This window comes from Barbus barbus (assembly GCF_936440315.1).
Source record: "Barbus barbus genome assembly, chromosome: 5".
Lineage (NCBI taxonomy): Eukaryota > Metazoa > Chordata > Actinopteri > Cypriniformes > Cyprinidae > Barbus > Barbus barbus.
Genome location: NC_136733.1, coordinates 8,130,673 through 8,142,906, shown reverse-complemented (window position 1 = coordinate 8,142,906; position 12,234 = coordinate 8,130,673). Strand labels below are relative to the sequence as shown.

The following is a 12,234-nucleotide window of genomic DNA, read 5'->3' as shown; positions in this document are numbered from 1 at the left end:
TGAAGGATAATGTGACACAGAAGACTGGAGTAATGATGCTGAAAATTCTGCTTTGATCACAGAAAAAAAATTACATTTTAACATTTATTACAATAGAACAGTTGTTTTAAATTTTAATACTATTTCACAACCTTACCAACCCCATTTTTTTTTATTACTAAAAACATATGTTATTGAACTGTCCTGTTAGTATTTCTGTGATATTGATGGTCGTGCCTCTCTGTGTTAGCGTTTAACTTCGGCTTTGACTCCACGTCATCTCATCTGAATCTGAAGCTGGAGGACAGGAGCGTGGAATGGGATCCTCAGGGAGGAAAAGGGGTAGACAGCAAAGTCAAAGGGAAGGAGAACAAGGGCAGGTAAGAAATTTAAGATACAGCATCATTCTTTCATTGAGTCAGCCATGGATGGGATGAAACATACATGTTCTTGTACTCTCTGATGAGATTTTAATATAGTTTTAACATTTCTGCTTCATCACACTGAAACCTGGTGTGTTTTTTCAGGTTTGTGTGTTTTCAGAGGTTTTCTAGTACTGCTAGTACTTTGGCTGTTAGTCATTTATTAATCAACACATCAGTTAGTATAAGGCCCTATCTGGAATGTGTTGTTATTGTTAAAGGAATAGTTCACCCAAATTCTATCATTAATTACTCACCTTCATGTCGTTCCAAACCCGTAAGACCTTCATTCATCTTTGAAACACAAATTAAAATATTTTTGATGAAATCCGAGAGCTTTCTGAACCTCCATATACAGCAACACAACTGACAAGTTCAAGGCCCAGAAAGGTAGTAAGGACATTGTTAAAATAATCCATGTGCTATCAGTGGTTCAACCGTAATGTTATGAAGCTACAAGAATACTTTTTGTGTTCAAAGAAAACAAAAATAATGTCTTTTTTTTCTATGCTAATTTAAAATGAGTCTAAAATAAATATGCTTCATACATTTTACAACCTGAATTCCGGAAATGTTGGAAAGTTTTTTTAAATTTGAATAAAATGACAACTAAAAGACTTTCAAATCACATGAGCCAATCATTTATTCACAATAGAACATAGAGAACATAGCAAATGTTTAAACAGATAAATTTTACACTGTTATCCACTAAATGAGCTCATTTCAAATTTGATGCCTGCTACTGTTCTCAAAAAAGTTGGCATGGGGGGAACAAAGGGGTGAAAAAGCAAGACATTTTGAAAAGATTCACCTGGGAGAACATCTAGCAACTAATTAAGTTAACTGACATTAGGTCTGTAACATAGTTAGCTATAAAAGGGATGTCTTAGAAAGGCAGAGTCTCTCAGAAGTAAAGATGGGCAGAGACTCTCCAATCTGTGAAAGAGTGCTTAAAAAGATTGTGGAATACTTGAAAAACAACGTTCCTCAACATCAAATTGCAAAGGCTTTGCAAATCTCATCATCTATAGTGCATAACATCATCAAAAGATTCAGAGAAACTGGAGAAATCTCTGTGTGTAAGGGACAAGGCCGAAGACCTTTTTGGATGCCCATGGTCTTTGGGCCCTCACACGACACTGCATCACTCATCGGCATGATTCTGTCATTGACATTACTAAATGGGCCCAGGAATACTTCCAGAAACCACTGTCGGTAAACACAATCCGCCGTGCCATCTGCAGATGCCAACTAAAGCATGTCATGCAAAAAGGAAGCCATATGTGAACATGGTCCAGAAGCGCCGTCGTGTCCTGTGGGCCAAGGCTCATTTAAAATGGACTGTTTCAATGTGGAAAAGTGTTCTATGGTCAGATGATTCCAAATTTGACATTCTTGTTGGAAATCACCGACGCCGTGTCCTCCGGGCTAAAGAGGAGGGAGACCTTCCAGCGTGTCATCAGTGTTCAGTTCAAAAGCCAGCATCTCTGATGGTATGGGGGTGCATAATCCATACGGTATGGGCAGCTTGCATGTTTTGGAAGGCACTATGAATTAGGGCTGAGCGATACATATGCTCCCCTCCAGATGATGTCTATTTCAGGGAAGGCCTTGTGTATTTCAGCAGGACAATGCAAAACCACATACTGCAGCTATTACAACAGCATGGCTTCATAGTAGAAGAGTCCGGGTGCTGAATTGTCCTGCCTGCAGTCCAGATCTTTCACCTATAGAGAACATTTAGCGCATCATTAAATGAAAAATACGTCAAAGACGACCACAAACTCTTCAGCAGCTGGAAACCTATATCTGGCAAGAATGGGACCAAATTCCAACACCGATACTCCAGAGACTCATAACCTCTTAGCCCAGACGTCTTCAAATTGTTTTGAAAAGTAGATGAGATGCTACACCATGGTAAACATGCCACTCTCCCAACTGTTTTCAGACTCACTTTGTGCATACAATTGTAAAATTTCTCAGTGTTAACATTTGTTATGTTACCTGTTCTATTGTGAATAAAATATTGGCTCATGTAATTTGAAATTCTTTTGGTTTTCATTTTATTCAAATTTAAAAAACGTCCCAACATTTCCGGAATTCGGGTTGTAATATTGTAATGTCTAAATTCACTTTTAGCATTTAAAATGACTGATTTTAGTTTGCAGTGTTTTAAATTATATCAACAAAGTAGTGTAGCATTGGCAATAACATAAAATAATTAGTTTTTTAACATCAGTGCATCCCTAATAACTCCCTGCTCTTGTTTTTCCTTTTCTACCAATCAGCAGTGCACATTTCACCAATCTGAAGAATATGTCAAGGTGACCGTGTGTCTCTTAGCAGTGGTCTTTAGCTCTTTCTGACAACAATAAACCAAGCGCTACTGCTAGCTTACCTAGAGCCCTTTAGATCAGCTCCTCTACGGGCATTGTGTTCACAAAGACAGATCTGCGCAAAGCGTTTTATGAAAAAGGATTACAGATCACTGCATAACTTTAATCTACATGTTATCTTTCAGGAAATTTACATATTTGTTCCAAGCTTACAAAATATGAATTATTGATCGTTTTAAGGAAATGCATCTTCAATTTTATTCTAAATTCAATATCTTACTTGTGATCCTTATTTATGAAATGTCTTCTTCTGAGGGGTTTTTCTGTGTTTCTAAACTGAGTGCTCTTATGGATTTTGCATGTGCTGGCTGTAAGTGTTACTGAAAGTAGTTTCAATAGAATATAAATAGAATTATATTATATAGAATCATCAGTTCTGACAATGATTCTGACCAAAAACTCAACCTGTACCTGACGTCTTTGCCATCTCTTCTCTCTTTAAAACTTGCCTTCTTCTTACTGTGTTTAAAAGAAATGTTATCAAATGATGACCTAAATATTCGTTTTGCAACATTTAATCAACTTAATTCTAAATAAAAAGTTGCTTTTCCATGCTCACATCCTTATGACCGTGGTGAGTAAGCTTTCGTCTCAAATCACCGCTCTTATGCTTTTCTCATCAGTCATTCCATTATGGCAAACAAAGTGCACTGAACAACATAAATTTTGCATGTAATTACACCAGTCATGTATTGTAACTAAACCATCTGGTATGTCCATCATTTACAATGTGTGGGTCGTCCTTCACCGGCCAGCTGTTCATATGCTAATATGCGGGATCTTACATATGGCTAATGGAGGAGGGGAGATCATGACCCCTGCACAAAGGGTTTAATCATTCCTTTTCATAATATTCAGAATTCAGAATTATTTTGTGTTAAATAATAATACACTTATTTATGCACTTTGTTGAATTCTACATCAAGTACACAACAAAATACACAATCAATTGCCAGTAGTTTTCTTGCCTAATTGATCTATACTAGCTAATTCGTAGTGTTCCGATTATTAAGACATATAGCAGTTTTGGTGTTTTTTGTTGCAATAAATGTATTGAGTAGCATTGCATCATTTGTGCTGCTGTGGCTAACGTTATGTACTACTTTTCCATTAATTTCTCCATTAGATTTTTCATAGTTCTTTTCCCACCCCCATCGGCTGTAGGCATCACAAACAGGGACATGCTGTGTTTGATAACTAACTGACAGAGATTCTTCTCTTCCTCTTGCTCTTTGTGTGTTGTGGGACTTGGAGTTTGTGTTTGCGCATGTTTTGATGATTGATCTTTGTACTCAACCCAAGTGTGTTTGTAGTGACTGTCTGTGTTTCTCTGATGGTTTCAGAAGTGGAACTCCATCTCCTAAAAGAACATCAGTGACGCGCTCACCTGCCCCGAGAGGAGTCAGGGATCGCTTCACTGGAGAGTCCTACACAGTACTGGGTACCAAAACAGCCTTAGTAATCCTAGTGTCTATGCAATTCATCAATTTTGGGAAAACTATCCCTGTCTCTTAAAAGTTGGGGTTAAAAAGGCAATTAATATTCAGTTATACCATTGATTTGATGGTACTGACAACAGATGCGAACAAAACTTGAATGGATTTTAGTTGAATAATGACACTATTGTACTCTGTAGAGCTGCTTTGTAGTTGAAATTGAAGATGTTTCCATAATTTATGAGTGATACTGTTTTGAAACAACATTGAACTAATTTGAGCTGGATAATGACAATTGTCTTCTGTAGAGCTGCTTTACTGGCTGAATCAAATTTGTTTCATAATGAATGAACTTTGCAACACTGACACTGTTATTGAACTAAATTGAATCAATATTGACTCTAAATTGTCAAGTCAAGCCACATTTTGTATAGCACTTTATACAATAGTTATAAGAAACACCTTAGTGGTGCAGCTTGGACACATCCTCAGTAATGAACCCAGGGTCACAGGGTGTTTCGGGTCTTAGATCATCAGACACCCTCACCTGAGCGACCCAGCCGGGGATGATCAGACCCCGACTTGTGTCCAAGCAGTACACCAAGCCATACGTCGCCCCTTTTGATCCACAGCCACCTAGAGGCTTTCTCCGCTGCCTCGCAGATGTTTCTGGTGGCTTTCCTTTCTTGAGCACCTCTGATTCCAAGCAGCCTGAGTGATCGGTGCAGGCTCTGTCCTGGGAATCCTCTGCAGCCAACCTCAATTGGCTCACAGCGGGCCCTCCACCCCTTCCGCCTGCAATCCTCCACCAGTTCCAGATACTTCGCCTTTTTCCGCTCAAAAGCTTCCTCAATCCTGTCTTCCCAGGGGACTGTAAGTTCCAGTAGCACCACTTGCTTTGTACTCTCTGATGTTAAGACCATATCTGGCCTGAGTGTTGTGCTGGTGATGTGGTCTGGAAACTTCAGTTGCCTCCCCAGGTCCACCTTCTGTGGATAACAGACCAGCTGGGACCTTTGGCTGTGCCTGTGGCTTCTCCCCGGCCCTGACGAAAACAATATTTGGCCTTACTAGGGGCTGGTGCTTACTTTGCTGAATTCCGGCACAGATGGTATCAGCTACTGCCTTCAGCACCTGGTCATGGCGCCATCGGTACCTCCCCTCTCCCAGTGCTTTCGGGCAGCAGCTCAAGATGTGCTCCAGCGACCCTCTTGCAGGGCACAGAGGACAGGAAGGTGCTTCCGCTAGCCCCCAGCAATGCAGATTGGCTGGGCTCGGTAGGACATCATACACTGACTGGATCAGAAACTTGAGTCTTGCTGGCTCTGACCTCCAAAGTTCTGACCAGGTGATTTTCCGAGTCAGTGCATGTTCCCAATTGATCCAAGCTCCCTGCTGACGCATAGCCACCGTTTTACTGCGCCGCTCCTCTTCCACCTCTGCTCGGACCTCGCCCTGAATCATCTGCCGTCTGTCCCTCCCCTGCGCTCTGTCATAGCGCGGCGTTTTATGACAGCCGAGACCTGCTCGCCCAACCGCCACAGACCCTACTAGCACACCATGCCGCAACCTTGCCTCTGCCTGCTGGACTGCCTCCTGCGCCCTCCACTTCCTTCCAGTCCTGACCTCTATGCTTGCAGAGGAGACTCTGGTGTCGGCTGAATCTCTGTACAGTAACACCTCCCTGGCTCTTGTTACTTTGAATTCCTCTGTGAGGCCTGAGAACGGGAGCTGGAGCTTGTTGGTGTGCCCATACAGGGCAATGCAGCTCAGGCTCTTCAGCAGGCCCAGCCACCTGCGCAGGAACTGGCTGATGTTTCTCTCCAGGGTCTCCACCGTTGTTATTGGGACCTGGTACATCAACAGTGGCCACAAAAGCCTTGGCAGAATGCCATGCTGATATATCCAGGCTTTAAATTTCCCGGGGAGGCCTGCCCTGTCCACTGCTGCAAGCCAGGTTTTCAGCTCTGCGTGCATGGCCTGGATTGCTACTGTGTCTCTCAAAGTCGCGTCAAAGAGCTTCCCCAAGCTCTTCACCGGCTTCTCCGTCAATGATGGTATTTGGAGACCGTTCATATGGAAGCGGAATTTGTCCTCAACTCTCCCCTTCCTCAACACAAGGGACCGGCATTTAGCTGGCTTGAATGTCATTCTCGCCCAAGATGTTAGCCTTTCCAGACCTTTAAGGAGCCAGCGGCACCCTGGCACTGATGTTGCTGTGACTGTTAAGTCATCCATAAAGGCTCTGATTGGCGGTTGGCGAGTGCCAGATCTGGAGAGAGGCCCTCTGCACTCCACTTCTGCCGCCTTGACAAGCATGGTCATCGCTAGGGCAAACAGCGTCACTGATATGGTGCAACCAGTGATGATGCCTTTTTCCAGGCGGTGCCATGCTGATGTTATAGATCCAGATGTAAATCTCATACTAAAACTACTGTAATAGTCCTGTATGAGATCTGTGATCTTCTGCGGAACATGGTGCATCGTCAAGGCTTTTGTCACCAGCTTATGGGGAATTGATCCATAAGTATTTGCCAGGTCCAGCCAGATGACTGACAAATCTCCTCGGTTCTCTCTGGCTTCTCGGATCAGCTGGGTGACCACTCCAGTGTGTTCAATGCAGCCTGGGAAGCCTGGAACTCCTCCCTTCTGCACGCTAGTGTCAATGTAGGAATTCCACAGTAGGAAATCGGTCATGCGATTGGCAAGGATCTTGAAGAAGATCTTGCCCTCTACGCTAAGCAGTGAGATGGTACGGAACTGCGAGATTGTCACTTGCGTTTTCCTCCTTTGGTATCCACACACCTTCGGCATGCCTCCACTGCTTGGCTACCCTGCCTCTTCGCCATACTACCCTGATGATTCTCCACAGCCTCAGCAGAAGTCTTGGGCAGTGCTTATACACTTTGTATGGCACGCCACTCGGCCCTGGTGCTGCACTAGTCCGTGCCGCCCTGACCGTGTTCTTGACCTCTGCCAGCGTTGGCTCTTTGGTGTTGAAGATTGTTTCAAAACAGTGTCAAAAATAGGCAAGAATTTTGCGAAGTTCTTCAGTGATGAAACAAATACAATTTCAGCTCTAGAAAGACAAGTTTGCCATTATTCAACTGAAGTCAATTAATGCTCAATTCAGATTAGTTCATCAAATTATGAAATTAGATTAATTCAGATATAAGCAGCTCTACAGAAGACAATGGTGTCATTATTCAGCTTTTAATAACTGATCTGAATTATGACATTATTGTCTTCGGTAGAGCTGCTGTGTAGAGGAAATGGAAGTTGTTTCATCATTAATAGACATTTTGCAATATTGAGAGTTTTGAAACACTGAACTGAATGGAGCTGAATAATGAAACTCTTGTCTTCTATAGAGCTGCTTTACAAGGCAAGTTGAATTCATTTGATAATTAATGGTAATTAATTAATGAACATTAACACTGATATTTATGGTGAAGCTACTCTAAAGCACACTGTATTGTATAAACTAAAGCTAAAGGAAAGTTCACCCAAAAATGAAAATTTGATGTTTATCTGCTTACCCCAAGGGCATTCAAGATGTAGGGGACTTTTTCTTCTATAGAGCACAAACAAAGATTTTTAACTGTTGCAGTCTGTCAGTCATATAATCTCAGTCAATGGTACTCACGGCTTTGAGAGAAAAAAAAAACATACTTAGACAAAACCAAATTAAACCCTGCGGCTCATGGCGATACATTGAGGTCTAAAGACACGAAACAATCGGTCTGTGCAAGAAACTGAACAGTATTTATATTGTTTTTTACTTCTGATCCGCCGCACGGTCCAACTGTCCTGAGCGCGTACACAACAGCTGGCGCGTGACCCCTCTTCTTCTTCTTCTTGCTTTACGGCGGATTGCAGACTTATAAGTGCATTACTGCCACCTATCTCTCAAATTGACCATTGAGACTCCTGATTGGGATTGTAGATAGTGTCAATGGACAGGGTTTAATTTGGTTTTGTCTGTGTATGTTTTTTTTTTCTCTCAAAGCAATGAGTACCATTGACTGACATTATATGACTGACAAACTGCAACGGTTTGAGTTAAAAATCTTCGTTTGTGTTCTACTGAAGAAACAAAGTCACCTACATCTTGGATGTCCTTGGGGTAAGCACTAAGCAGATAAACAATCAAACTTTAATTTTTGGGTGAACTATCCCTTTAAGTTATAACCAACAAATACTACACATCCACACAACAGTGGTTGCTGGAATAATGGCACTTTATTGACATTGTAATAAATTGAAGACTGTTTTAATTAAACTTATGTGTTTGTATGCATGTTTAGGTGACACCAGTATTGAGTCTGGCCAGCATTACTGGGAAGTGAAGCCTCAGAAAGACTGTAAGTCCTACAGTGTCGGTTTGGCCTACAGAAACCTTGGGAAATTTGACCAGTTGGGGAAGACCAACACCACCTGGTGTATCCACGTCAACAACTGGCTGCAGAACTCATTTGCGGCCAAACACAACAACAAAGCAAAGAATCTGGACGTCACGGTACCAGACAGCATAGGAGTCTACTGTGACTTTGATCGGGGTAATGAACAAAATCTGATCTAAATTGGGAATATCTGTATAGCACTTTTTTATTTTATCATATTTGATGGCATATTTCTAAGGCCTCTGAATGATCAATATGATCAAAGTTTTGCCGGAAATCCTTTTGTACACAATCTACTACATACCTTCTGTCGTCTGATTGAAAGTTTGTAATTTTTTGGCAAGTATAAGGCCTTTTAGTATAATCGTAAAAATGTCCACCTTTTTTGCTTTGACATCTTTTTTTATAAAGTAAACATTTTACAATTTTACGTATTTTCACAAACTGTTTTTGTTGGATTAATTTCAAGAAATTGTTCCATTTAAAATAAAAATCGGACTATTTTTTCATATGTCAGGCTTTACAGGGTCAAACACTGTATATATAAATTTTTTGTCAGATTAAATTGATTCAGTAGCTCACACTTGATTCCTTGTTTCTGTTATCCATGTCTTTTGTTATTATGGGTAGCTTAAGTGTTGTATGTTCATGTCATGCTCCATTTTATCTGACATAGTCTTCTATAGGGAACATTATAGCCCACCCTCGGGTTTCTCCCATGTGCAATCAGATACCTACAGATTGAGTTTCTGCCATTTCCATTCATGCTTTTCTTGTGAGCTGGTCCATGCACTACCTGAATAACTGCAGCAAGTAAATGTGACTGCTGCTATTTATTAATAGCTTCATTTTTTTTTTTTTTCAGGCCAACTTTCCTTCTATAATGCTGAAAACAAACAATTGCTTCATACTTTTAAAGTGAGGTTCACCCAACCTGTTGTGCCAGCTTTCATGGTGAGTTAGAGTACAAACATTTTATTTACACATGCAAATATGGGTTATTCTAATGCAAAACCATGCTCCAATTTTCATGTATAAAAAAAGATTATGCAATAGAATCAGGCAACAGGGAAAAATGAAAAACACTATAAGTGAGTGTTGATTGTTTACAAATAGTAGGTTTGTAATAGGATAAGCTTGTAATAGTCATGTGCTGAAATATTAACACCACTTCATCTCAAAGCTAATGATAAAAAATAAATAAATGATGCACTGAAAATTATGATTTACAATTTAGTGAAGGCATGTCATTATTACTATAGGATTAGGGTTTGGTTTAGAGTTAATTACGCATAATTTACTGTAAGTACATTTAACATGTATAACAAAGACACTGTAGAGAAAAATAAAGCGTTACTGCAGCTGTTTTATAACTATAGTAGTGGTAGTGTGGTACTTTGGTAATTGCCAGACATAATACATCTTTGGTTGTTTGATTGTTGCTAATGTTTCTTTGTCAAAAGATTAAAGATTCCTCTTCACAGCACTAAATACCTAAACAAACTGAATGATAATTTAAGGGCTTCACTCTTACATTTAAATGTGGTTTTGACTCCCAAAAGGCATTTGTTAGACCAGTAGTGACTGTCTTTATGAATGATTAATTAAATCACTCACTCAACAGGATCACTTCATTAAATGACAAATTAATAAATGATTAAACATTATAAATGAATAAGTGACAAAAAATGTGGCTTTGTGGTTAAATATCTAGCCTTATGTACTAATAGTGACGTTCAAACTTTATAAGGGGTGTTTTATGGGGTGTTTTATAAATTATAAATGATATTAAAGGAATAGTTCACCCAAAAATGGAATTTGCTGAAAATGTACTCTTCCTCAAACTCATCTACACCTTGGATGGCCTGTTTCTACCTGGGAACAGATTTGGAGAAATGTAGTATTACATCACTTGCTCACCAATGGATCCTCTGCAGTGAATGGGTGCCGTCAGAATGAGAGCCCAAACAGCTGATAAAAACATCACAATAATCCACACCACTCAATTACATAATTCAACATCTTGTGAAAAGCCGTCCATCAAGGTGTTTTTAACTTTAAACCATTGCTTTCAGCTAAAATATGAGTCCGTAATCCATGATAACGCTTCCTCCAGCTAAAAAGTCATCCCATCTGAATCAGGAGAGAAATATGAACAGGTCAAACACCAAACATGTAGCTCTATTTTGATGTGAGAGGACAACAGGAGATGAACTTTTTCACCGGAGAGAGCATTATTATAGATTATGTACTCATATTTTAGTTAAAATGCCCTAATGATGGATTTCTTTAATACAACCATGCAGCTTTTGGCTTCACAAGATGTTGATGTACTGGAGTGGTGTGGATTGTTTTGAGCTGTTTGGACTCTCATTCTGACGGCACCCATTCACTGCAGAGGATCCATTGGTGAGCAAGTGCTCTACATTTCTGATGAAGAAACAAACTTATCTACATATTGGATGGCCAAAGGGTGATTAGATTTTCAGTAAATTTTCATTTATAAAGTGTCTGCTAAACGAAGACTGGCTGAGTGTCCTGAACGCCTGTGTTTGTATTTCAGGTGTGGTGTGGCGGTCTGACTCTGTCTACAGGCCTGCAGATACCCAGTGCAGTAAGAAGCTTCCAGAAGACAGAAAATGGTCTGGGAGGATCGAACAGCAGTATATCTCAGCAGGACCCCTCAGTAGCCTGTGATATCTGCTTCTACGATAAACTGCCTTCAGTAGACAGTTCCCTAATGCCGTGACCCGATTTCCCAAAACACCTGAAAAACGAATCAGGAAACCATTCTGAAAACTGGACACTTCCGAAGACCGAGGCATGTAGACTTCCAGGACAAAGAGATCATCGCTGCAGCTTTGACTGGCAGAATTTGGAGAGACGTTTCCCTTCACGTTCCTATGAAGAGAGGCCTCGTTCTCTTTGACAGACACTTGCTTTCATCAGGAGATGTTTGCATCAGGAAAGCTAGTCGCTTTATCAGGGAGTAGTTGAGTGCACTTTCTTTACTAATTTTAGTTTGAATGATGACATGCTTTTTTGAGTTGTTTGTCCTTCACTAGTTGATTCTCATATTATTTTAGTTTCGTTTCGTGTAGTGTGTGTGTGTGTTAAATCCTTTCTGTGGTATTTTCTTTTTTACATTAACTGTACTCTTACTGATATTGAACTCTGTAGATTATCCTTCAGCTGATGATTTTGAAACTGGAAAACTTTGCACAAGTGTAAAAATGATAAAAGCTGCTTTTAATGTCCCCTCATGGTCATAAACTATTATATCTGGATCATTTTGGATGTGGGCTGTACAGTTTTGTCATATAAATGTGTCTTCCTGCTTTATGCTGATTTTTAAGTCATTTTAGGTCTTTTTGTTTTTAATAGGGTTAAGAGTTTGTCAAGCGTTTGTGCAGAAAGTAGTAATAATCAAACCCCCGTCTGTTTTTATGTAACAATCCTTATAATGAGCTTAAATCCAAACATTAAAGCTCACCAAAGAGTTCTGTTTGACTCAATGTTGACTTTTTCTGCCTCTGGCACCATCTGGTGTTGTAATCCCGAAACAGCAATAAAGTGGATCACAGGCAAATTAATTAAC

At 40.2% G+C, this 12,234-nt stretch overlaps 1 protein-coding gene across 3 annotated transcripts in view; it reads left to right on the top strand.

Annotated features, from left to right (window-relative positions):
• The window catches only part of LOC306870001 (FSD1-like protein), a 36,881-nt gene extending 24,647 nt beyond the window's left edge, over positions 1-12,234 (top strand). For 2 of the 3 annotated variants that reach the window (XM_079417010.1, XM_079417008.1), the window contains exons 9-13: positions 230-359; positions 4,141-4,238; positions 8,541-8,792; positions 9,502-9,590; positions 11,200-12,234. In XM_079417010.1, the coding sequence (XP_079273136.1) occupies positions 230-359; positions 4,141-4,238; positions 8,541-8,792; positions 9,502-9,590; positions 11,200-11,385 (755 nt within the window). In that variant the 3' untranslated portion in view covers positions 11,386-12,234. Of the gene's footprint in view, positions 1-229; positions 360-2,689; positions 2,726-4,140; positions 4,239-8,540; positions 8,793-9,501; positions 9,591-11,199 lie in introns of all 3 variants that reach the window. The other variant, XM_079417009.1, reaches the window with a different exon arrangement.